Source organism: Zalophus californianus, chromosome 11, assembly GCF_009762305.2.
Source record: "Zalophus californianus isolate mZalCal1 chromosome 11, mZalCal1.pri.v2, whole genome shotgun sequence".
NCBI classification, from domain to species: Eukaryota; Metazoa; Chordata; class Mammalia; order Carnivora; family Otariidae; genus Zalophus; species Zalophus californianus.
Window position 1 is genome coordinate 20,156,231 of NC_045605.1, and position 27,296 is coordinate 20,183,526.

A 27,296-nucleotide genomic window follows, 5' to 3' on the forward strand; every position below is an offset into this window, starting at 1 on the left:
CTGAGCAGATACCCCCTACACAGACCCTGGCAGCCCAGAATGAAAGCAAATAACAAATCCTGCATCTAGGAACAAGAATAAATACCAAACATGATTTTGAATTAAAAATTCAAAAGGTGGGCACCTGGGTGGCTCAGTTGTTGGGCGTCTGCCTTCGGCTCAGGTCATGATCCCAGGGTCCTGGGATCGAGCCCCTCATTGGGTTCCCTGCTCCTCGGGGAGCCTGCTTCTCCCTCTCGCACTCCCCCTGCTTGTGTTCCTTCTCTTGCTGTGTCTTGCTGTCAAATAAATAAATAAAATTTAAAAAAAAATTCAAAAGGCCAGTCACAGTATGAACACATAAATTTTTAAATATATGAAACTACTCTAATTGTAAGTTTTTGGTACATATATAGGTAGTAAAATTAAGAAAACTGTATTCTGAAGAGGAAAAATTTCTCCTCTACATGCCTAGGGTCCCCAGCTGGGTCTAAGAATTAAACTGACTTAAAACAGATTAATAGGGCAAAAACATACACCTTTTAATTATTTTTTTCACATGTGCATGGAAGCCTTCACAAGACAAGTGAAGACCAAAAGAAACCACTTAGAGCCAAATGCTTACAATGCTAAGTTGGACAAAGAGTAGCAAATTGTGGAAACATGACAAGGCAAAGGGGCTTTAGCTAGGATAGCTAATTGTGGAGAATCACCTAGAAAAATACAGTTTAATAAAGTTTGTTAGTAGTTTGTAAAGACTTCTCAGTCTTTACTCTCCCATCATTGGTGATAAAAATTTTTGCTTCCCGACGTAGGGAGAACATCTTTAGATAATGTTTGTAGCTATAATTATTTTCTGAGGACAGGCTTTGCTGCAGGCTTTGCCCCAAGTTCTTGTGTCATGTTTTTAATATTTTTAGGCCTTATTTTTTAAAAGTTTTCTATTTATAGAAAAATCGACAAGAGAGTAGAGTTCTCATACATCCCTCTGCATCCAGTTGGCCCTAATACTAACATTTTACAATCATATGGTACATTCATTACAATAAATGAACCAATATTGAGGCATTATTATTAATTAAAATCCATAATTTATTTAGATTTGGCTTTTACCTAATGTCTTTCTTTCCAGGATCCCATATTGCACTTATTTGTCATGTCTCTTTAGGTTCCTGTTTGCTGTGACAATTTTCACACTTCCCTTGTTTTTGATGACCTTACAGTTTTGAAGAGTACTTCTCAGGTATATTATAGGGTGTCCCTCTATTGGAATTTGATGATTTTGTAACGACTACACTGGGGTTATGGGCTTGGGAAAGGCTGGTCACAGAGGTAATGTCATTTTCATCACATTATATCAAGAATATGTACTATCTTTATGATTTATGGATATTCATTATGACCTTGATCACTTGGCTGAAGTAGTGTTTGTCAGATTTCTCCACTGTAAAGTCAGGCTCTCCGTATTCCAACTCCCATACTGTACTTTTTAGGAAGGAGTAATACTATGAGCAGCCCACACCTAAGGAATAGGAAGTTATTTGTTGAATTATTTATTTATATCAATTTACCATATTTACTTCATACACTGGGTTATAATCCAATACTACTTTATTTACTCAAATTTTCCAGCTGAAATTTTCCAGTGGAGCTCTTTCAGTTGGCTCCTACACCCCTTTGAAATACCCCCATTGTGTGTGTGTGTGCATGCATGCACGTGTGTGTGCATGTGTCTGCATGCATGTGCTTGTGTGTGTGTGTGTGTGTGTGTTTAGAGCACTTCCTTACTTTGTGGCATTACAAGATGCTCCAGGCTCATCTTGGTTATCACCTATCCTGGCCATAGAATCAGCCATTTCTCTAGGAAATGGTATTAAATTCTTTTTATTAGGGAATGGTATTAGAAACCAAGATCTCAATGCTAGTTGTGCTTGTTGCCACAGGGGTGTCATTCCTTTAAGGCCCTTTCAGTTGACAAGAAAAAGAAATATGTTTGTATACTAAAAATTTATATACACATATGTATGAATATGTCTATATGTAGCATCTGTACCTATATTAAGCTAAATGTGAGTTCTTACTAATGTCTCCAACTCTATTACCACATCCATCATTCTAGCTTCCTGTTAATTCTACTTATTTGTAAATTCCCACTCCAACAGCAAGAAGCCTAGCTCCCACCTTCCACCATCCATTTATGTAATTGTTTAGTTCCAGTATACATGCACAGCAGTATCAGAATTCTTAACCCATACCCCCACAGAAACCAACTTCATCAACTAGAGCACAGTGCTTATGGGCAGTTCCTTTGCTTTTAGTCTTACAACTTCACTCATTTCTAGCACCTAGTCCCCTTACCTCCTTCACTGAGGTTTCATAATTTTGTAATGCACTAAGATTCTCTTTTTATTATCTGTGTTCCTTCCTGGTATTGTCCTGACTTCATAAATGATTTTTCAGACTTTATACATTAAGCATCCTTCTTTGTACTGTAATGCTCTTTGGGTTTTGAGAAATACATAACATCATTCGTCTATCATTACAGTATCACACAGAATAGTTTCACTGTCCTAAAAATCCCCAATCTTTCCTTTATTCATCCCTCACTGCTCCCTCCAAAAACCACTGTTTTTGCTGTCTCTATATTTTTGCCTTTTCCAGAATATCAAAAAGTTGGAAACACACAGTATGTAGCATTTTCAGATGGCTTTTTCACTTGAAAATATGTCTTCAATACTCCTACATGTTTTTCATGGCATGATAGCTCATTTCTTTTTATCTCTGAATAATATTCCCCTATACAGATATGCCAAAGTTTATCCATTCACTTTTAAAGATTTTATTTCATTTTATTTTATTTTATTTTATAAAGAGTGTGTGTGAGCTGGGGAGGGGCAGAGGGAGAGGGAGAGAATCCCAAGCAGACTCTGCACTGAGCATGGAGTCCAATGTGGGGCTCGATCTCATGACTCTGAGATCATGACCTGAACCAAAACCAAGAGTCAGACGCTTATGTTAAAAAAAGAAAAAGAAAAAAAAAAAAAAAGAAGAAGAAGAAGATAGCAGGAAGGCAAAAAAGAATGGGGGGAAATCGGAAGGGGAGAGGAACCATGACAGACTATGGACTCTGAAAAACAAACTGAGGGTTCTAGAAGTGAGGGGGTGGGAGGATGGGTTAGCCTGGTGATGGATGCCTTTTATTTCTTTTTGTTGTCTGATTGCTGTGGCTAGGACTTCTAATACTATGTTGAATAGCAGTGGTGATAGTGGACATCCCTGCCGTGTTCCTGACCTTAGGGAGAAAGCTCTCAGTTTTTCCCCCATTGAGAATGATAGCTGCTGTGGGTTTTTCATAGATGGCTTTTATGATATTGATGTATGTACCCTCTATCCCCATACTCGGAAGAGTTTTGATCAAGAAAGGATGCTGTACTTTGTCAAATGCTTTTTCTGCACCTATTGAGAGGATAATATGGTTCTTGTTTTTTCTTTTATTAATGTATCACATTGATTGATTTGCGGATGTTGAGCCAACCTTGCAACCCAGGGATAAATACCACTTGGTCGTGGTGAATAATCATTTTAATGTACTGTTGTAGAAAGAGAGAGAGGGGCAAAAAGGTAAATGGAGCATATAGCAGAGAACTTCCCTAATATGGGGCAGGAAACAGGCATCAAAATCCAGGAGGCACAGAGAACCCCCTCAAAATCAATAAAAATAGGTCAACACCCCGACATCTAATAGTAAAACTTACGAGTCTCAGAGACAAAGAGAAAATCCTGAAAGCAGCTTGGGACAAGAGATCTGTAACCTACAAATGGTAGAAACATTAGATTGACAACAGACCTATCCACAGAGACCTGGCAGGCCAGAAAGGACTGGCATGATATCTTCAGAGCACTAAACGAGAAAAATATGCAGCCAAGAATACTATATCCAGCTAGGCTGTCATTGAAAATTGAAGGAGAGATAAAAAGCTTCCAGGACAAACAAAAACTAAAGGAATTTGCAAACAAGAAACCAGTCCAAGAAATATAGAAAGTGGTCCTCTAAGCAAAGAGACAGCCTAAAAGTAACATAGACCAGAAAGGAATACAGACAATATACAGTAAGAGTCGCCTTATAGGCAATACAATGGCACTGAATTCATATCTTTCAATAGTTACCCTGAATGTAAATGGGCTAAATGCCCCAATCAAAAGACACAGGCTATCAGATTGGATTAAAAAACAAGACCCATCGATATGCTGTCTGCAAGAGACTCATTTTAGACCCAAAGACACCCCCAGATTGAAAGTGAAGGGGTGGAAAACCATTTACCATGCTAATGGACACCAAAACAAAGCTGGGGTAGCAATCCCTTTATCAGACAAATTAGATTTTAAACCAAAGACTATAATAAGAGATGAGGAAGGACACTATATCCTAATTAAAGGGCCTATCCAACAAGAAGTTCTAACAATTGTAAATATCTATGTCCCTAACATGGGAGCAGCTATTTATATAAGCCAATTAATAACAAAAGCAAAGAAACACATCGACAACAGTACAATAATAGTGGGGGACTTTAACAACCCCCTCACGGAAATGGACAGATCATGCTAGCAAAAGAGCAACAAGGAAATAAAGACTTTAAATGACACAGTGGACCAAATGGACTTCACAAATATATTCAGAACATTCCATCCCAAAGCAACGGAATACACATTCTTCTCTAGTGTCCATGGAACATTCTCCAGAATAGATCACATCCTAGGTCACAAATCAGGTCTCAACCGGTACCAAAAAATTGGGGTCATTCCCTGCATATTTTCAGACGACACTGCTTTGAAACTAGAACGCAATCACAAGAGGAGAGTCGGAAAGAACTCAAATACATGGAGGCTAAAGAGCATCCTACTAAAGAATGAATGGGTCAACCAGGAACTTAAGGAAGAATTAAAAAAATTCATGGAAACAAATGAAAATGAAAACACAACTCTTCAAAATCTTTGGGATGCAGCAAAGGCAGTCCTGAGAGGAAAGTATATAGCAATACAAGCCTTTCTCAAGAAACAAGAAAGGTCTCAAATACACAACCTAACCCTACACCTAAAGGAGCTGGAGAAAGAACAGCAAATAAAGCCTAAACCCAGCAGAAGAGAAATAAGAAAGATCATAGCAGAAATCAATGAAATAGAAACCAACAGAACAGGAGAACAGATCAACGAAACTAGGAGCTGGTTCTTTGAAAGAATTAACAAGATTGATAAACCTCTGGCCAGACTTATCAAAAAGAAAAGAGAAAGGACTCAAATAAACAAAATCATGAATGAAAGAGGAGAGATCACAACGAACACCAAAGAAATACAAACAATTATAAGAACATATTATGAGCAACTCTATGTCAGCAAATTAGATAACCTGGAAGAAATGGATGCATTCCTAGAGATGTATCAACTACCAACACTGAACCAGGAAGAAATAGAAAACCTGAACAGACCTATAACCACTAAGGAAACTGAAGCAGTCATCAAAAATCTCCCAACAAACAAAAGCCCAGGGCCAGATGGCTTCCCAGGGGAATTCTATCAGACATTTCAAGAAGAATTAATACCTATTCTCCTGAAACTGTTCCAAAAAATAGAAATGGAAGGAAAACTTCCAAACTCATTTTATGAGGCCAGCATTACCTTGATCCCCGAACCAGACAAAGACCCCATCAAAAAGAATTACAGACCAATATCCTTGATGAACATGGATTCAAAAATTCTCACCAAAATTCTAGCCAATAGGATCCAACAGTACATTAAAAGGATTATTCACCACTACCAAGTGGGATTTATCCCTGGCTGCAAGGTTGGTTCAACATCCGCAAATCAAGAAACATGATACAATACATTAACAAAAGAAAGAACAAGAATCATATGATCCTCTCAATAGATGCAGAAAAAGCTTTTGACAAAGTACAGCATCCTTTCTTGATCAAACTCTTCAGAGTATAGGGATAGAGGGTACATACCTCAATATCATAAAAGCCATCTATGAAAAACCTACAGCGAATATCATTCTCAATGGGGAAAAGCTGAGAGCTTTTCCCCTAAGGTCAGGAACGCAGCATGGATGTCCACTATCACCACTGCTATTCAGCGTAGTATTAGAAGTATTAGAAGTCCTAGCCACAGCAATCAGACAACAAAAAGAAAGCAAAGGCATCCAGATCGGCAAAGAGGAAGTCAAACTCTCACTCTTTGCAGATGGTATGATACTGTATGTGGAAAACCCAAAAGACTCCACCCCAAAACTGCTAGAACTCATACAGGGATTCAGTCAAGTAGCAGGGTATAAAATCAATGCACAGAAATCAGTGGCATTCCTATACACCAACAACAAGACAGAAGAGAGACAAATCAAGGAGTCGATCCCATTTACAATTGCACCCAAAACCATAAGATACCTAGGAATAAATTTAACCAAAGAGGCAAAGGATCTGTACTCAGAAAACTATAAAATACTCATGAAAGAAATTGAAGAAGACACAAAGAAATGGAAAAACGTTCCATGCTCATGGATTGGGAGAACCAACATTGTGAAGATGTCAATGCTACCTAGAGCAATCTACACATTCAATGCAATCCCCATCAAAATACCATCCACTTTTTTCAAAGAAATGGAACAAATAATCCTAAAATTTGTATGGAACCAGAAGAGACCCCGAATAGCCAGAGGAATCTTGAAAAAGAAAAGCAAAGCTGGCGGCATCACAATTCTGGACTTCCAGCTCTATTACAAAGCTGTCATCCTCAAGACAGTATGGTACTGGAACAAAAACAGACACATAGATCAATGGAACAGAATCGAGAGCCCAGAAATGGACCCTCAACTCTATGGTCAGCTCATCTTTGACAAAGCAGGAAAGAATGTCCAATGGCAAAAAGACAGTCTCTTCAACAAATGGTGTTGGGAAAATTGGACAGCCACATGCAGAAGAATGAAACTGGACCTTTTCTTTACACCACACACCAAAATAGACTCCAAATGGTTGGAAGACCTAAACGTGAGACAGGAGTCCATCAAAATCCTAAAGGAGAACACAGGCAGCAACCTCTTCAACCTCAGCCGCAGCAACTTCTTCCTAGAAACATCGCCAAAGGCAAGGGAAGCCAGGGCAAAAATGAACTATTGGGATTTTATCAAGATAAAAAGCTTTTGCACAGCAAAAGAAACAGTCCACAAAACCAAAAGACAACCAACAGAATGGGAGAAAATATTTGCAAATGACATATCAGATAAAGGGCTAGTATCCAAAATCTATAAAGAACTTATCAAACTCAACACCCAAAGAACAAATAATCCAATCAAGAAATGGGCAGAAGACATGAACAGACATTTTTCCAAAGACATCCAAATGGCCAACAGACACATGAAAAAGTCCTCAACATCGCTCATCATCAGGGAAATCCAAATCAAAACCTCAATGAGATACCACCTCACACCAGTCAGAATGGCTAAAATTAACAAGTCAGGAAACAACAGATGTTGGCGGGGATGTGGAGAAAGGGGAACCCTCCTACACTCTTGGTGGGAATGCAAGCTGGTGCAACCACTCTGGAAAACAGTATGGAGGTTCCTCAAACAGTTGAAATTAGAGCTACCATCCGATCCAGCAATTGCACTATTGGGTATTTACCCCAAAGATAAAAATGTAGGGATCCAAAGGGGTACGTGTACCCCAATGTTTATAGCAGCAATGTCCACAATAGCCAAACTGTGGAAAGAGCCAAGATTTCCATCAACAGATGAATGGATAAAGAAGAAGTGGTATATATACACAATGGAATATTATGCAGCCATCAAAAGGAATGAGATCTTGCCATTTGCAACGATGTGGATGGCACTGGAGGGTGTTATGCTGAGTGAAATAAGTCAATCAGAGAAAGACATGTATCATATGACCTCACTGATATGAGGAATTCTTAATCTCAGGAAACAAACTGAGGGTTGCTGGAGTGGTGGGGGGTGGGAGGTAGGGGGTGGCTGGGTGATAGACATTGGGTAGGGTATGTGCTATGGTGAGCGCTGTGAATTGTGTAAGACTGTTGAATCACAGATGTGTACTTCTGAAACAAATAATGCAACATATGTTGAGAAAAAGAAAAAGAAGATAGCAGGAGGGGAAGAATGAAGGGGATTAAGTCAGAGGGGGAGACGAACCATGAGAGACGATGGACACTGAAAAACAAACAAGGTTCTAGAGCGGAGGAGGGTGGGGGGATGGGTTAGCCTGGTGATGGGTATTAAAGAGGGTCATTCTGCATGGAGCACTGGATGTTATGCACAAACAATGAATCATGGAACACTACATCAAAAACTAATGATGTAATATATGGTGATTAACATAACAACAAAAAATTTAAAAAAAAGAAACACGTTATTTTTTTATGTAACATTCTCAAAGATATCCATAATTCTTAATGAAAATTTTTACTTGCTTCCAGAACATAATTTCTTTATAACAGGCTTTGTGCTTATTTGTAATTGTGCTTGTGTTTGTAATTCCTGATCAAGAATTTTTAATTACTGTATCTCCAATTTCTTTTAGAATCATCAAGAAATTTTTAAAAAGAAATATTTTACATAGGTGATAGTTTTACATCATTTTTACAACCATTTTAAACTTTGCAATTGAAATCATATTTAAGTAATGGAAGAGTTCTCTTCTTTCATTGACAAATTTAATGTTAATGTCAAAGTTCATTCCTTTCCTCATGAATAGTTACTATTTACAGAATCAACTGCTTAGAAGATTTTACTTTGCCTATGGATTGCTTAATTACATGGTCAAAAATTAATGGATTATATAAATGAAAATCTGTTTCAGAATATTCTATTCTCTGCCCTGGATTTGTCTATTTTTATAACAAAACCAATCTGTCTCCATTATCAGAGCCTAAATCTAAGTGTTAAAATCAGTTAGTGTAAATCTACTGTGTCGTCTAGAGTCTCCCAAGGAGCAGATGCCAAGAAATAATTAGACATCCAAGACATTTATTGTGGTAAATAGCTGTGAAGGATAAAATGGGGAGGGGGAAGAGGGAGTCAGTGATAAAGGCCTTCAAAGTGGGTTGAAACTCTGACACGTAAGAAAGGAGAGAAGGACATGGTAGGAAAATCTCGGAATACAGTGCAGTCCTAAAAAGTCTGTTAGGATGACAGGAAGTACCTAAGCAAGATACCTATCAGAAGACATCTGTATTACACAGCTATTGGCCAGCTCCTATATGACCCATCACGCTAAGCCACTGGCTGGGAACATCTCAGAGTGAGCATGGACTTTGCCTGAACACGATGGTGAATCTAAAGGAGTATAAGCTATAGACTATCAGTCAACAATGCTTCCCACAGCTGGTTCTCTTGAAGAGGAGCTAAGCAGCACCTCCCTATGACTGCTATAGTTCAATCTCAAAAACAAATTATATCCCAAAGTTCTTTCTGATTTATTATTTATTATTATGTATTATTATATTTTACTATTATAACATTAAATTTATTATTGTTATTATTTGAACAAGATAATGCAGCTCAACAAGTATTTCTTGACCTCCCACTATATTTGATATTCTAAATACAGAAATGGGAAGAGCATTGGAGAAATAGGAAAACTATAGGAAAAAGCATCTAGTTAAATACATTTATTTTCTTATTGGTGGGACAAGGTTTAAGTATATTCACAAAATGTTGCTAGGAATATAGTTTATTATTATTAATATACACCTTTTTTTCATGATAAACTTCACTGGGTAAGTAAAACAATACCTAAAATGTTTCTCCTGATACTTTGTGTGCTATTTTCCTTAAAGTGCTAAATTTCAAAATTTGCAATAAGAACTAATACTCTTTTTCAAATATTTGGTATTATTTTAGATGGTAAAGAATGCAAGTTTTATAATGCAATAAACTACCAGCCCCCTCCCCTTACTGCGATCCTGAGATACATATGTATTATTCCTCTAATCATTCCCTCTTACTACTATGATTGGCAATGAACAGTGGAGTCTGTGTATTTTCTTAGAAGCAGTATGTACATAGTATAGATTTGCCATTACCAAAGGGAAGAAGGAAAGTCAGAATAATAATAGAGAAAGTGATAAGAAAAATAGAACAAAAGGACAATATCAGGGGGATCTGATCCTACTTTAATCTTTATACACAATTTGAAATGCATTTCTTTGGAAAGCTACTGCCTATACCAGTGACAATATTGTTAAAAATGAGAGTTCGTGTGCTGCTTTCATTTCTGTGTCTAGATGAGTGAGCTCTAATTTTAATTTTATATAACTGATAAAACTAACCATATTTTCCATATTAGGAATAGCCCAGAAACAAAAGTAGCATAAAAGTTATTTGAAATGTCAGTGCATAGTTTCTATTTATAAAATGTATTAGTTATTTATGTAAACTTGCACAAGGTGATGGAGATACAGAAGGAAAAATAAGACAAGATCAGCTATCCAGAAAATGATAAGCAAGTCTATTAAATCACACATAATCACAATCTATAGAAGCAATATGGTTATAGACACAGTCTCATCCTGAAAAACGCCAATAATTATCAAATAAAAAGCTGAACTTCTTTATATTGCTTCTGCTTATAATTAGAACATGTTTCTCCTCAGATTTTAATCAAGGCTTTCTTCAGTGCAATTTTGACATCCTTATTCCTCAAACTGTAGATCAAGGGATTAAGCATGGGCCCTACATTAGTATAGAAAACTGAAGAAACTTTTCCCTGCTCCATAGATCCAGGAGAAGAATATTTAAGATACATGAATGCTGCTGACCCCCAAAAAAGAGAAAGAGCAATGATGTGAGAGCTACAGGTACTGAAGGCTTTTGATCTTCCTTGTGCAGATTTGATATGAAGAATGCTAGTGAGAATGAAGACATAAGAAATCAGGATGGTAAAACTGGGTACGGTGATATTAATTCCCACAACTATCAGAACTACTACCTCATTGACATGGGTGCTGGTGCAAGAGAGTTGGAGAAGAGGAAGAATGTCACACAGGTAATGGTTGATGATATTGACAGTGCAGAAGGTTAGTCTAAGCATGCACCCTGTGTGGGCAGAGGCTCTGGCAAATCCCATCATATATGCAGCAACACTTAGCAAGGGACAGATCTGATGGGACATGGTGACCCTATACAGCAATGGATTACAGATGGCCACATAGCGGTCATAGGCCATTGAGGTCAACATGTAGCATTCCGAGATGACAAAAAAGAGAAAGAAAAACAGCTGAGTCATGCACCCGACATAGGAGATGATATTCTGCCTTGATACAAAGTTCATCAGCCTCTTGGGGGTGAAAACAGAAGAGTAACAGAGATCAATGAAGGATAGGTTAAAGAGGAAGTAGTACATGGGGGTGTGGAGGTGAGAGTTGAGACCAACGAGAATGATCAAACCAAGGTTGCCCACCATGGTGACAATGTAGATCATCAGAAACAGGAAAAAGAGGGGTTGCTGGAGTTCTGGGTGGTCTGTTAATCCAGCAAGAAGAAATTCAGTCACTAAGGAGTCATTTCTAACCAATATTCTCCTCTTTGGAAATCTGTGAGAACAGAAGAAAATCGCATTAATAGAAACCCCAGCTGTCTCCTTACACAGTCTCATTTATAAGACTCAGATCAGCAGAAATCAAGTCTTTCTTTGTTTCACAGGGTCAGAATGGACTGCCACACATGCCCCTCAACATTAAAATCATTCTGTCTTTTGTTGCACGAGCTGCATGTGACAAACAACTGCTCCTATCTTTACTAGAAGATAAAGGGATGGAGTAGCTGAGGATTAAGCCTACCTGTTGGTGAGCTTCAGTAGTGAGAGGGTGTCCCCATATCTCGCTCCCACTCATCTGATCCTTCACTTCCTAGTTCCTACTCATGTTTCCATTACCCTACCAGATACCTCAGTTCCTGTGACGGCCATCATGAAAGAGGATTCTTCTTGGCAGAGACCATACCACAACTGTGCTTCCTAGAAGAGAGTCTCTATGAGTCTATAATGTTTTCAGATAACTGACTGCAAGAATCCATGAAGTCAGTAATTTATAACAAGTATTGAGGAGAACCTTGGTAGCCTAAGATTTATAATTCATCATCTACTCAGTTGTTTCTACACATTCTTCTTCTCTGCTCCATCCTAGCCAGACAGAGGATGAATAAAGGAAGGCGGATTTATTTTCCTTGGTTTTGTAGGAGGGCATGAAAGAAAAAGATAATTAATGTGGACATTGATTAAATTAGGTGTTAAGTTTGTGAAAATGTATCAAGCTGCATGCTTATAACACAAATTTTTTATATGCATATTTCAATTAAAAACTTTATCTTAGGAAAGAGATAAATCTCTTCCTTTGATGTTATTATATTCTAGATGTGTCACTTGGTACTGCTATAGCTATCTTGCTGCCAGACCAAAGATGAAGTCAACACAGAGAAGGTATGCTCAAAATAATGCAGGTGGTATAGTCAGAGCTCCATACTTTTGAGTTTCTTGTTATTCAATATAAATATTTTCCCTCATTTTTCAAGAACAGAGAGAATAAGCGATAAATAGAAATTTGATTAACTCACTCTCCTTCCATTGAAAGAACTGTGCTGACCCTTTATGTGTATTTCACCTCCACTGGAAGAAGAACTGGCTTTTGGGATATCAAAGCTGAGCAAATGTAGTCCCAGAATCTTCTTCCTTTTTTGGCCAGAGTCACATCACAGATCTCACAGTCTGAGCATTCCAGGAGTCATTCTTGGCGTAGATCAAACTTGTTATAAATTTACTAAGAAAGTATGACAGGCAACTACACACTTGACACCTGAGCCACTGTGTCATAGAGTTCAAGGCATTTGCTTAAGGCTTATATTTTTTTTGAATCTGATTAGAAATCCAGGTACATGTAGATCTCCCTTAGGACCTTCCCATCATGATAAGCTCTGTAGGGAAGAAACTAGTGTCTCTGTTTATACCCTAATTGTGACAGTAAATGTTAATTTCCCATCAGGGATTATACATTCCCTAGGGCATATGAGAAAGGATCCTATGCTGTCTCCTGTAAAGGTTCAAATAATTAATGTCATTGGAAAATTAAGGAGAGCATGTGATGTGATGAGCACAGGGTGTTATACGCAACTGATGGATTGTTGAACACTACATCTGAAACTAATGATGTACTATATGTTGGCTAATTGAATTTAAATTAAGAAAAAAGAAAATTTTTCTAATTATAATTGTAGGTAACATATTAGTTTTAAGGATTTTTCAGAAAGACTTATGAGCATTTCAGTGAAGTTTACTTATTTTGCCTTTTTAAAATATTTGAGTCCTTTTAAATATTCAGTGTGTGAGCAAATTATACAGACATAAACAAAAGGAACTTTTTAACTGATTTCAGATCTTATTATTTAATAAAAATCATTTAATATAAAAATGAGCCATTATTTCATGGAAATTTAATTACCTTGGGTTGTTCTGACTCAATATGTCTTTGCTTTTAACATATTATGTCAAATCTATAAGAAAAATCACTGTTAAGGAGCTTCCATTTCAAGAAAATATGACTTTAGAATTCCCAGTTATGTATTAATTTATGATGATGCTTGTCAGAAACCATCCAATTTTTCTTTATTTTTAAATTATTATAGATTCACAGAAACCTGCAAAAATAATGTACACAGTTCCTTGAAATCAACCCAGCTTCCTACCATAGTAACATCTTTAACAACTGTAGCATAATAGCAAAACACGGAAATTGACATTGGTATAATAATGTTAACAGGATACAGAACTACAAACGTTTTCAGATTTCAGCAGTTTTACATATACTGTGTGTTTGTGTTATGTGTGTAGATCTATGTGATCTGACCACAAAGTGTGTGGTATGTGATCAAGATCATGATCATATGATCATGACCACAATCATGAAAGAGAACTGTCCCACTACCATACAGGAACTCCCTTCTTCTACCCCTTTTTAGTCACACCCAATTCCTCCCATCTTCCTCTTTGTCTTCTGGCAACCACTAACCTCTTCTCCATCTCTACAGTGGAGTCATTTGAAAGACAACAAATGAGACTGCACCATGTATAACCACTGAAATTGGTTTTGTTCACTAAGCATGATGCCCTTAAGTCCATCCCAGTTGTTGCATGCATCATTGCTCCATTTCTTTTACTATTGAGTTGTGCTGCATTTTTTTACAACCCACATTTATTCAACCTTCTGTAGTAACTTAAAAATAACGAGGTTGTTTAATACAAAACTAGATCTGTTTTATTTATGGAAAATGTTTCAGGGGCAGGGGCAAAAAGATCACAGTTGAGTATTGTTCTTGCAATTTTCTCTTTTTTTATCAATTTTATTGTGTTATAATTTGAATACAATAAAATGCCTCCACTTTAAAAGTACAGTTTTTCAATGACTTTCAAAAAATAATACATTCATGTAACTGCCACCATAATCAAGATCTAGAGCATTTCCATCACCCTCAAAAGTTCTTTCATACTCTTTTGAAATCCATTTCCTGTCCTTTTTTAATCATGAAAGAATGTTGACATTTGTCAAATGCTTTTTCTGCATCTATTGAGATGATCATATGATTTTTATCTTTCATTCTATTAATCTGGGGCATCACATTTATTGATTGGTATATGTTGAACCATCCTTGCATTCCATGGATAAATCCCACTTGATAATGGTGTATGATCCTCTTAATGTGCTACTGAATATAGTTTACTAGAATTTTGGAGACTTTACATCAATATTCATCAGAGATAGTGGCCTGTAGTTTTCTTTTCTTATGTCCTTGCCTGGCATTGGTGTGAGGGTAATTCTGGCCTTGTACAATGAGTTTGAAAGTGGTCCCTCTCTACAATTTTTGGAAGAGTTTAACGTTTGGCATCAATTCTTCTTTAAGTGTTTGGTAAAACTCCCCAGTGAAACCATCAGGTCCTGAGCTCTTCCTTCTTAGGGGGTTTTTGATTATTGATTCAATGTCCTTAGTTATTGGTCTGTTCAGATTTTCTATTTCTTCATGAATCAGTCTTGTAGGCTGTTTCTAAAAACATATCCATTTCTTCTAGGTTAGCCAATTTGCATATAACTGTTCATAGTCTCTTATGATCCTTTTAATACTGCAGAATCAGTTGTAACATCTCCTATGCATCATATCATCATCATGATGTCATGATCTTCTTTATCTCTTATTACAGCTATTGAGTTAAAAGTCTATTTCATCTGATGAAGAATAGATAGCCCTCTGTTTTTTGGTTTCAACTTGCATGGAATATCTTTTTCCATCCCCTCATTATTGTCTATGTGTCCTTAAAGCTGAAGTAAGACTTGTAGGCAAAATATAGTTAAGTCTTGTTTTTCATTTGTTTGTTTACCTATTCAGCTACTCTATGCCTTTTGATTGGAAAATTTAAACCATTTACATTTTAAGTAATTATTGATAGGTAGGGACTTAGTAATGCCGTCTTAATTATTTTCTGGCTGTTTTGTAGTTCCCTTCCTCTCTTCCTCTCTTGCTGTCTTCTTTTGTGACTTGACGACTTTCTGTAATGGTATGCTTCAATTCCCTTTTCTTTATCCTTTTGTATCCATTGTTGGCTTCTGTTTTATGGTTACTGTAAGACTTACGTAAAATATCTTATAGACATTAGTCTATTTTAAGGTGACAACAACTTCAGTCACATATACAAAAATTCTCTTCTTTTACTCCCTTCTCATATTTGGTTTTTCATGTCACAATTTATCTTTTTATATTGTATATCCTTTAACAAATTATTGTAGCTATAGTTATTTTTAATACTTGCGTCCTTTAACCTTTACTAGAGTTAAGTACTTAACCACCATGTTGTAGTATTAGAGTATTCTGAATTTGACTAAATATATTTATATTTGCCAGTGTGTTGTATATTTTCTAATGTTTTCATGTTACTAGTTAGTGTCTTTTTGTTTCAGCTCAGAGCACTTCTTTCAGCATCTCTTATAAAGCAGGCTAGTGATAATGAATTACCTCAGTTTTTGTTTGTTGGAAAAGTCTTTATCTTACCTTTATTTCTGCAAGATAACTTTACTAGGTAAGGCATTCCTAGTTGACAGTTTTTTCTTTCAGTATTTTGAGTGTACGATCCTGCATTTCAAGGTTTCTCCAAAGAAATCTGCTGATAGCCTTATGGTGGGTTTCCTGGTATATGAGGGTTATTTTTCCTCTGGCTGCTTTGAAAATTCTTTCCATTATCTTTGATTTTAAACAGCTTAATTATAGTATGTCTTGAAGAAGATCACTTTGGGTGGAAATATTGGGGTGAACTATTAATTTTATGAAGTTAGGAGTCCAAATCTCTCCCCAGATTTAGGAACTTCTCAGCCATTATTCCTTTAACCAAGCTTTTTCCTCTTTCTCCATCCTTCTCTTTCTGGAACTCCAATGTCTACTAGTTTCTCTTAATGGTATCCCATAGGCCACATGGGCTTTCTTTATCCCTTTTTATTATTTTCCTCTGTTCTCACTGCATAATTTTAAATGTCCTGTCAAAGACTCATTCTTCTGCTTGATCCAGTCTGATACTGATATTCTTTCCTGCATTTGTCATTTCATTCATTGTATTCTTCAGCTCCAGAATTTCTGTTTGCTTCTTTTTGATGGTTTCTATATCCATGTTAAACTTCTCATTTTGTTTGTGTATTGTTTTCATGGTTCACTGAATTGTCTTTATGTGTTTTTTTCTTGCAGCTTACTGTGCTTCCTTAAAATAGCTATTCTGAATTCTTTATAAGACAAATCACAGATCTCCATTTCTTTGGGATCTATTTCTAGAAAATTATTGTGTCCCTTTGGTGGTGTCAGGTTACAATGATTTTTCATATTCCTTGAAGACTGCTGTTATGTTCATATATGAAGAAGCAGTTACTTCCTTCAGTATTTCTGACTTGCTTTAGCAGAGAATTACTTTCTGTCACCCCTGCTAGTGATTCTGAGGCTTTCTCAGACCTTTTCTATGGTTATTCCTGCTCCAAACTTATTTCATCTTATGACAGAATTCTTAAACTTGTATGCCTTTCCTCCATCCTGCAAAGCCAGGTTAGTTTTTGAGAGCCTCCTTTTTGCTTTCCCTAGGGTGGGACTGAACGCTCAAGTGTGTGATTTTTCCCCAGTCTGCAGTTGGGCCACCTTTCTGCATGTGATTACTAGCCATCTGCAAAGGCTTACTATCACTGGAAGCACATAATGGAAAACCATCTACAGGATGGGGTTATGTGTAGGTAAGGTGCACAGAGGCAGGGGGTGCCCATGACTACTTGAGGACAACCCCAGTGGCGCAATAACAAGCTTCCCAATGGAGTCCACGGTATAATTAGTAGGATCCACATCCCTTTGATGCCCTCCAACAATCCTACCTGCTACCTTCCCAGATACACCCACCCTCAGTCACACAATATACCTCAGCAATCTGAATGGAATGAGAAGTGGATCTCTTTGGCAGTGTCTCCCATAGATGAGGAAACCAGACCTTCATTCACATGCTCTTACTTTTCCCAGTGGAAGGAATCACAAGTCACAGGTTATAAGAACACCTCCTTTGACAATGAGCTATGCTGCCTTGGGAGAGGCAGGACATAGATAAAGTGAAACTGCTCCTCTTACCCTCTTCAGTGTATCCAATCTTGGATTTTTTTTGCTCCAATAGTGTGCTGGTACTTCTGGGCTAAGCTTTTGGACTTCCACAAAGGCTCTCTCATCTGTGGGTGATTGTCAAAATTGGTATTCTTTGTGGGGAAAACAGTAAAAAATTGTTATTACACCATGATGTAATACCTTGTTCCTCTTATGATCTTATTACATTATTCATCTTGGAATTTTCTTTAAGCCAACCTAAGTCAAGACTCTCATTCTTCCTCCTCCAAGAATAAAGACTGGCATACCCAGAATCTGGTTGGTCTTATAATCAATAACAAGGGGAACACAAGGTATGTCCTACCATTACTCTTTCTGAAAGTGCACATCATTATTTGTGTGTGTGTGTGTGTGTGTTGTGTTTTGTTGTTAACACCAAAATGTAAAGAATCACATTTTAAGAGATGTCTTATTTAACAAGATGTGAGAGGATGCAGACAGAAGCTCCAAGAGCTCTGGATGGACTCCCAAACCCTGGCCCCTGCATGGACAGAATGCTCCACTTCCTGCAAAGGTTCTCCCTTAATAACAGGCCTAGAACAGCCTGCTCAGAACAGCAACACACCAGGCTGCACAAAAACAAACATGACTTTTTCCACCCCCAAAAAAGTCCCTGCTGTCACTCCTACCTAAGAGGTGGCTTTGGTAACAGACAATAAGCTGTGAGGGAGTGAAAGTGTCCCCCAAACACCACCATCCTCCCTTCTCCAGCTTCTCAGAACTGCTACCTTTGCTGAATGGCCTTGTTTCTTAAATCCTTTTGCTCTTGTAATTTCTTACACTTTAAAAAAAACAAAAACACAACTATGGGAAAAGAAATAGCAGAAACACTAATTTCACAGTGCTAGAAACTACAGTGGGAGGCTTTCTAAGCATTTAATGCCAAAATGTCTCATTTGAAATCAAAGTTACTCTCTGGAGGTGAAGAAGATACAGGAAAAGTGAGAAAAGAAACTTGGACAGATTTTGCAGGTTTGTGACAAAGAGGAAAAAACCAACAACATGGTGAAGTTGGGGTCTGCTGGGTACCTGCAGGGCAAGGACTACTCCCATCTCATAGTGTGCCAGGACCCAGTGGAGCAGAGGGCTGGGGTTCAGGCACCACCATCCTCTGTCCCCTGCCCTCACCTGTTCAAGAAGAAGCAGTCCTCATCCAACCCCTTTCCTGGCATAGCTGGCGATAGGCCCGTGAATGTGTGTCTGTCAGAGGATGCCGGGGATCCTTCATGAAGCTGGGGTATCATCATCTCTCCGGATTGAGTTTTATTGTGCTGCAAAGCCTAATGTTCTCACTCCTCACCAGGTGCTAGCTGGAGCCTTGCTGGAGGAGTGAGCCAGATCTGCTTCAGTTGGCACTGACAGGGCAGCCTCTCAGGGATCCTCTGTATCCTGCCCCCTTGCCTGCACTGGCCCTACTGCACTTCCTGAGAGAGGCACCCTTTGGGTCTGGCTCCACCCCTCCCTCAAAAACTGCCTGCAACCAGCTCTTGCTTCCCCACAGCAAAAGGATAGGCCACCAAGGAAGGTGCTACGAGGGCAGTCAAAAAAAATGAGAATCCAACCAGGGCAAGTGAGACCTCACCAATTTGAGATGGAGATGGGAGAGAAAAGGCCCTGAGAAGGACCTGTGCAAGGTGGGAGGTCCTGAGAGAGAGGATGGGGTGCCAGGAGAATAGTACAGAGGCGGCAGAGTAAAGATGCAAAGCAGAAGGCTGTGAACAGAGGGGAACCCTGAGATCACAGAAGCCCCAAAACACAAAGCCCTGAGAGAATGGGGGCCTGAAGCACAAAAAGATGCCCCCCGCCCGGAAAGATGGAGGACTAAGGCATGAAGGGATGGCTCCCTGATTTGAATGAAGGCCTAAAAGGGTGGAGGCAGATGCATAAAGAGGTGGCTGAGGGCCCAGAGACAGGTGCTAAAAAAGGACGGAAGTGGGGGAAGGGGGTGTAAGGCATGGGGCATTGAGGAGCTGGGGCCTCAAGGATGGAAAGGCAGAGGGGAAGGAGACAGAGCATCCACAGTGAGTCCCAAGTGGAGCAGAGCTTTGCCTGTGCTCAGTTGGGTTCCAAATTACTGTGGCAGGAGGGCCAGGTGCTCTGCCTCATCGGTAGCAGGGATGCGGACACCCCCGCCTGAACTGGTGGGCCAGAAGACTTACTTCTTGCCTTTGAATGTACCCAGGATCTTGGGCATGTACTTTCCTGCCTTGCTTTCCCTGGTGTCTTCTGCCGGGGCCTCTCTCCTGCTCGGGGCCACCGCACTGCTCCTTTACCCAGAAGACCTCCAAGTGGCGGCCGACGCTTCTCCTTGCGCATGCTCTCCACGCAGTGCTTCAGCCTGCCTCGCTCCTCCGCGCCGCAGGGGGGCAGTGTGTGCAGCTCAGCAGGCCCTGTGTCCCCAGGCTGAGCGGAAGATGGCGGAACATTTGTCCTGTCGGGTGTGTCAGGGGCCAGGCTGCACGCAGCTGGTGGGCGGCCTAGCTCAGGGCTGCCGTGGGCCGGGGCAGGGACTCCATGGTGCTTCTGGCCATGGGCGCTAGTACTTTCCAGAATGGCTTTCGCGTCATCTCTCAGGTTGCTGTGGTACAAGGCACTGGCCTTGGTGGAGGCCGCACATGCGCAACCGGACCCGCTCCTCCCGCAGCCTCCACTCTGTCACCTGGGCACATGAAGGTCGCTGGGGCTCTCGGGCTGCCGGTTCTCCAGCGCCGTCAGGTCATGGACTCATCCTCTGCGTGCCCCTCACCCTTGGGGCTCAGCATCTGCAGAAGCTCAGGAGCCCTCGCACAGGACCTGCATGGGGTCGCCAGCCGCCTCCTCCGAGAGACAGCCGGGTCTTCGGAGACTCCCCGGGGGAAGGTAAGGGTGAGGCTGCCCCTGCGCTCCGGCACAGGGGGCACCCAGAGCACCGGCTCCCGCGCTCCGGGTAGGCTTTGGGGAGGCTCCCTTTGGCTCCAAGCGCAGGTGGAGCCGCCCAGCCACAGAGAGGAAGCGGGGCGGGGCGGGGCGGGGCGCGGGCTAGCGAGCAGTTTGCCCTGGGGGCAACATCATCTTTATTAATCATAAGCAGGTCAGCCCGGAAAAGGCTTTGAGTATGACAAAATTTCTGTTAAAACTTATTATTAATCAATCCTGGTGTCCGGTATGCATGTAACAGAGTGTCAGAGTCGCAAATATACTCTTGTGAAAAATAAATTTAGCAATTAAAGTGCAATGTTTTACACATTTCTTTTTACCTTAAACTTAACGATATCTAGTCAAACAAGTAAATAAATGGTAGCTAATGGAGCCATGTTTTCCATTGGCACAGAAATAAGATACAAATAGGCAAAAGAGGGAGGCTATAATGAACCTTGTGTTGCTAGATTAGAGCTGGAGATAACAGTATTAATTCATGTTTCTATTATATATTAAGATAGATGAATATAGAAATAATTAGATATGGAGATACACACAAGAGTTTGAATACACAACATATTTCCCGCCCCTTTCCACTGAGAGTGTTACCAAAATCCAAGTTCAGCTGCCTGTCCCTCAAAAAGCCAATACACAAAAGAGTTTTGATTGGAAAGGAATATGAGCTTTATTCAGGAGGCCAGCCACTTGGGTAGAAGGGGAGCTCTTGTCTGAAGGCCAACTCCGAGGTTCCTGCCTGGCCCGGGGGGTTTGAAGGAGTTTAGGGTAGTTAATAAAGGGAGTACAGTGGTCCCCAACATTTCTTGATTACATGCTCTTGATTATGGCAGTTGTTCAAAGGGGTCTGGTTTCTGTTTCCTGACCTGCGGAGGTGCTCTGTTCTTTCTAGGAAAGAATGAATGATCTATAGATATACAAAGAAAGGTTAATCATTCATTTGTGGTAAGGGTGCTTCCTAAAGCTTAAAGACTACTAGGTTGGTGGGACGGGCCGAGGCAGCTTCAGAGGACCTAGAAACAATGATATCCTAGTATCAAGGAACACATCCAGCACCCAGATCTTATTTCTGAATAGTGTTCTCTGGTAAGAAGTAGGGTTCCTTGGAGAAATGATTCATTTTAGAGTTGGACCAAGGAAATTTCAGAATGATTCTGAAACATATTATAGTGTCAGAGAGTAAAAAATTGATTTTTTAAAAGGGGATGGCATCATGGTCAAAAATTCATAGGATTTAACCTGGGAGCTCTTAAGAACCAAAGCTGGAATTATTTGGAAAACAAAATAAATAATGATGCTATTGGATTATAACCCAAAGAATAAAGTAAATATACATGAATACATATGAATTTCAAATATATATATATATCTAGATAACTCCTCTCAAGGAAGTAGAACTTAATTCCTCTCTCCTGGACATAGTGACTTACTTCTAAAGAATTGAGTAGGAAAAGGGAAAAAGAGTAAATTTACAATGGAGAAAACTGTTCCCTCTCTTGCTGTGTCTCTCAAATAAATAAATAAAATCTTTTAAAAAAAGGGTACATGTTGAAGGTGACAGGGCTGCAAGAAGGATTTTAGGTCCAAGTTTTTATGTTTAGGAAGCTGTCTATGATTTAGAAACCATGTCTTGGACTGCCAATGAGTGAGATAGAAACTTACTGTATTTTAATTATGTATATTTGATTTTGAACACTTAACAGTTTTTATAAGTATTGAAAGATGATTTAAACAACTGGGGGAGAGTGTTGAGATTAATTGTAAGAACACAGAAAGTTGAACCAACAAAAAATCCAGACCGTTGTTTACTGTGGAGAGAACAAGAATTTAAAAAAAGAACAAGGATTGTAAAGGAAAAGTAATCAGCATATTTTACTACCTAGATATGCAGAGCATAGGGGCACCTGGGTGGCTCATTCGTTAAGCATCTGCCTTCCTCTCAGGTCATGAACTCAGGTCCTGGGATAGGGATGGAGCCTGGCATGGGCTCCCTGCTCAGCGGGGAGTCTGCTTCTCCCTCTCCCTCAGCACCTCCCCCACCCCCCACCCCCGCTCTTATGAGCGCTCGAGCACTCTCTCAAGTAAATAAATAAAATATTTTTTTTAAAAAAGGTATGCAGAACATGTACATCTTTATAAATCATGTAAATACTGAATATTGATCTAACTTAAAAAACTGTTGGGAGGATGAAAACACTGGAAGTATATTTGTGATGGTGGAAGGTGAAAACTGGCTAAATTTCATTTCCCAAACTTAAAGTCAATTGACAAGGCCTAATACTGACAAATTGAGAAGCAAATGCATGTTATTTAGAAATATGAAATTAAAGATGGGAGGGAGGGACAGAAAGGGCAGGGGAGAAAGAAGGAAGAAATCTGTTCGTAGCAGCATGGATAAAAATGAGTAAGATTGAATCCTTGCCCTCTGGGAGTGTACAGTCTAAGTGTAATGAAGATACACAGGTAAGTTTGTTGTGTTTAAGTGGGAACATGCACAAGATGCCTCAGCAGCATACAGAGAAGGCACTTCAGGTGCTGAAAGTGGGGACAGGGGAAGAGATCAGAAGAGATGTTCCATCAGAAATGAGGGCAGGACTGAATCTTGGAGAATGAGTATGTGGTATCCAAGTGAGGGAGAAGGGAGAAGGCATTCCAGGCAGATGAAACAACATGGAGCCAAGAAATCATCAGAATGTATGAGAGGAATTCAGACTCTTCAGTATTACTGGAGAGTACAGTTCAAGGAGTGGAGACATGGGGGATAAAGCTGTGGATGCAGTTAGGAAGCAAACTCTAGAGAGCTTTCTTTGACAGGCTGGGGGGTTTGCACTTGTGTTGGGAGAGAAGAGGAAGGGATTTAAGCAAGGAAATGTTGCAATCTCTGTAGGTAATTCTATACAAAATGTGTGAATAGATTTCCAGAGAAGATAGTGGTGGACAGCAGAATTCTAAAACATGACTCCCTAATGACTTTTTCCCTTGTATAATCCTCTCTCCTTTGAGTGTGAGGGGAACCTGTAAATATAATGAGATATCACTCTAGTGACTGTGATATGTTATATGGCATAGCTGACGTTAAATTAGGGAGATTATCAGGGCAGGCCACCCAATCACACCAACATTTTAAAGGCAGAGAGTTTTTCTCAAGCTAGTGGCAGAAAGGGAAGTCAGAGAGAGTCAAAGCACAAGAAGGATTCATGTGTTATTGCTGGATTGAAGACAAGGGGGCTATACAAAGAATACAGGAAGTGTCTGGAAGCTGAGAGTGACCCCTAGTGGTTAGCCAGCAAGGGAATGGAGACTTCAAGGAACCAAATTCTGCCAACAACCTGAATGAGCTTGCGTCTCCAGAAGGGAATGCAGTCCTGCCCACACCCAGATTTCAGCCTGGACAGAGAATCCAGCATGACATTCTGTACTACACTTCTAACCTATAGAACTATGACTAATAAATGGGTGTTATTTCAAGCTACTAAGTTTACAGTAATTTATTACACAACAATAAAAAGCTAATATAATGGGTGATGGTAGGATCCCAAGTTAAGAAACCTTTAAAATATTCCAAACTTGAGGCAAGAGAGCTTTATCAAAGGCAGTATAGTGAAGAGGAAGGTTAAAAAAACAGGGACTTTAAGGAGATAGAATTATGTAAACTTCGAAGATCAGATGCTAATGGTTAATGGGAAGGAGGAGCCCAGAATGACAACCCATTTCTAGATTAGCTCTCTAGATTAAGAATGGTGCCATTAACTTAGAAAAGGATAACAAGAAGAGAAACAGTTCTGGGACCACAAGGAGATGCTGAATTTAATTTAGTGGGGATGTCTAGTAAACAGTTGGGTACAGAATTAGAAACTTGGGGAAGAGATCCATGTATAGATACAGGTAAGGATAAAGAGGAAGGAAACCTAATACTTAACACTTACCATATACCAAGCACTGTGCTAAATGTGCTAGAGATTATGAGGCATTTGATCCTCAAAGCAATCTAGAAAAGTAGGAACTATTATTAAACTTATAGTGTAGATGAGGTAAAATAAGCTCAGAGTGATTAAGTAATTTGTCCAAGATAACACACATTGTAAGTGGAGGAATTTGAATTCAAGTTTGATTAATTTGACTCCAGAACCCATTCTTTTCTTTTTAAGATTTTATTTATTAATTAGAGAGAGAGAGAGAACAAGCTGGGGGAAGAGCAGAGGGAGTAGGAAAGGGAGAGAGAATCTCTCAAGCCGACTCTGCACTGAGCACAGAGCCCGATGTGGGGCTCAATCTCACAACCCTGAGATCAAGACAAGCCGAAACCAAGAGTCAGGTGCTCAACCAACTGAGTCACCCAGGTACCCCCCCCAGAGTTCATTCTTTTAATATTTCTCTATTATACTTTTCTATAGATATGAAATACACCAAAAGATGGATAGTATAAAGTTATGACGTAATTCTATAGCAATCACAGAAAAATGAAAAAAAAGTGTTGGGAATGGTAATGGCTCTGCCCCTGAATACTCCTCTTTTATAATTGAGCATGAGCTCTAGGATAACTAGGAACACAAATGAAGCTATTCCCTCTCTGCACAGAGGACCCAAAATTTTTAATGTGAACTGATGCTTGGAGAACATTGAGTACCAAGGGAACCAATGTTAACTTATTGGCAAAGGATGTATACATAAGCTCAGTAATTTCTTCCCTCAGGAGCCTGATCAAACTTCGATGCTAAATGAGCCTTGTTTCAAGATTCTGAACAAGTTGCTGAGATCCACAGAGAATAAGATAAATTCACAATATTAGCCGGCTGATGGTTTGGAGACATAAAGTTGATGCATTTGCCTTGCCCTGAAGACATTTTATGCAAATCCACAAACAGAAGGGGTATTGGCTCCTCCATATTCAGAGTTGTTGACTCCTTTGGGACAGTGAAAGGAAAAGAACACTTAGGAGTCTGGCCCCTGTGAGGTCTCCAGGTAAAAGAAAGTTGGGCAACTGAGTCCATCTAATGTTTTCATACCCATGGCTACAGCAGTGAAGAGTTGTAGGGAGGCCACTTGTCCTTCCTAAACAATTCATTGGGATTTTGAGGTAAGACTGGGTAAAGGGAATGGGCAGGAGAAGTTCACAACAGGTACTATATGTGTGATCTTGGAAAAGTTACTTAATCTCTCCGAACCTTTTTACCTCTTAGCACTTTCACTAAGCTGGGTACTGAGTCTCTGAAAGGTAAAAGGGAGAGCGAGTGGGTTGAGCAGTGGGTATCACAGTAACTTTACTGTCTTGGAGCTTCAGGGATTTTCACAGGAAGTGGTCCCAAGTACAACTGTTGGCTCCTCTGTTCTCTATCTGTATGACCTTGACCAGCCTATTCATCTCTTCAAGATATTGCTTCATCTCTCACATGCGATCATCACTTTTGGTGTTCATGCTAAAAGATTTCACCCTGGATTGTGTCGGCCCAGGGAAGGTGAGGAGTTACAGTCGAGATCTGAAAACATGGAAGAAAAGGGCAAGCAAGAGTAGGAAGTTAAAGATGAAGAATCCTTGCCCTGGCTCTTCTTTCAGGGCTCTGTCCCAACAGCCACACTCGAGCCCCCACAGAACAAGGCCTTGCTCCAGACGCAAAGGGTCTGAGTCCCTTCCTGATGTGACACTTCTCTCGTTTCCTCACAGATCACAGCCCTGCAGATGTGACTATGGAAAATGACTCTTCGGTGATGGAGTTCATCCTGGTAGGACTTACAGATCAATCTCAGCTCCACTTACCCCTTTTCTTTCTCTTCTTACTGAACTATGTGTTCACTGTGGTAGGGAATTTGAGCTTAATTAATCTAATTTGTCTGAATTCTCATTTGCACACTCCCATGTACTTTTTCATCTTCAACTTATCCTTCATAGATCTCTGCCACTCTTTGGTCATTACGCCTAAAATGCTGATGAACTTTGTGTCAGAAAAAAATGTCATCTCCTTTACAGAATGCATGACTCAGCTGTTTTTTTTCTGTTTCTTTGTCCATTCTGAGTGCTATGTGTTGACAGCCATGGCCTATGATCGCTATGTGGCCATCTGTAAACCCCTGCTGTACACAGTCACTATGTCCTCTCAGGTCTGTTCTCTGCTGATGTTTGGTTCTTATGTGATGGGGTTTGCTGGTGCCATGGTCCACACAGGGGACATGGTCAGATTGTCCTTTTGTGATTCCAACATCATCAGCCATTACATGTGTGACATCTTCCCCCTCCTCCAGCTCTCCTGCAGCAGCACCTATGCCAGTGAGCTGGTGACTTCTGTTATTGTAGGCACAGTTGGCATAATATCCAGCTTCATTATTTTCATTTCTTATGCTTTGATCCTGTCCAGTGTCCTCCACGTCTCATCAGCTCAGGGTTGGTCCAAAGCCTTCAGCACCTGTGGCTCCCACATAGTAACTGTTGGCCTATTCTATGGATCTGGGTTGTTCACACATCTCAAGACCTCTCCTGCTGGTTCTATGGGCCAGGGGAAGTTCTTCTCAGTATTTTACACCAATGTAGTACCCATGTTGAACCCTCTCATCTATAGTCTAAGGAACAAAGATGTCAAGTGTGCTCTGAAAAAAACCCTGAAGAGAATTGCAAATTAAGCAGAACTAATGTTGCTGGGTTGTTGGGGTGTGTATATGGGGTGTGTGTGTGTGTGTGTGTGTGCATGTCCCCATA

The 27,296-nt window shown here is 39.8% G+C and overlaps 2 protein-coding genes and 1 long non-coding RNA gene across 4 annotated transcripts; 1 reads left to right on the forward strand and 2 right to left on the reverse strand.

Moving 5' to 3' along the window:
* Nucleotides 1-231: 231 nt before the first annotated feature.
* LOC113915162 lies at nt 232-19,975 on the reverse strand. The gene is made up of 3 exons (XR_003517597.1): nt 19,855-19,975; nt 17,666-17,787; nt 232-278 (listed from the first exon to the last, which is right to left on the reverse strand). It is a non-coding gene; the product is annotated as an uncharacterized LOC113915162 (long non-coding RNA).
* LOC113915161 (olfactory receptor 8B3) lies at nt 10,632-14,068 on the reverse strand. Of its 2 annotated transcripts, none has more exons than XM_027580956.1 (2): nt 14,058-14,068; nt 10,632-11,547 (listed from the first exon to the last, which is right to left on the reverse strand). In XM_027580956.1, exons 1-2 carry the CDS (start codon nt 14,066-14,068, stop codon nt 10,632-10,634), a joined length of 927 nt encoding a protein of 308 aa, XP_027436757.1. The 2 variants fall into 2 exon arrangements, with proteins under 2 accessions (XP_027436757.1, XP_027436756.1); XM_027580955.1 differs by lacking the exon at nt 14,058-14,068 and adding an exon at nt 12,741-12,763.
* Nucleotides 19,976-20,504: 529 nt separating the features above from the next.
* On the forward strand, nt 20,505-27,220 carry LOC113915193 (olfactory receptor 143-like). Its single transcript, XM_027580994.1, has 2 exons — nt 20,505-20,554; nt 26,271-27,220. The coding sequence occupies exon 2, from the start codon at nt 26,294-26,296 to the stop codon at nt 27,218-27,220; it is 927 nt and encodes a 308-aa protein (XP_027436795.1). The 5' UTR covers nt 20,505-20,554; nt 26,271-26,293.
* The last annotated feature ends 76 nt before the right edge of the window (nt 27,221-27,296 follow it).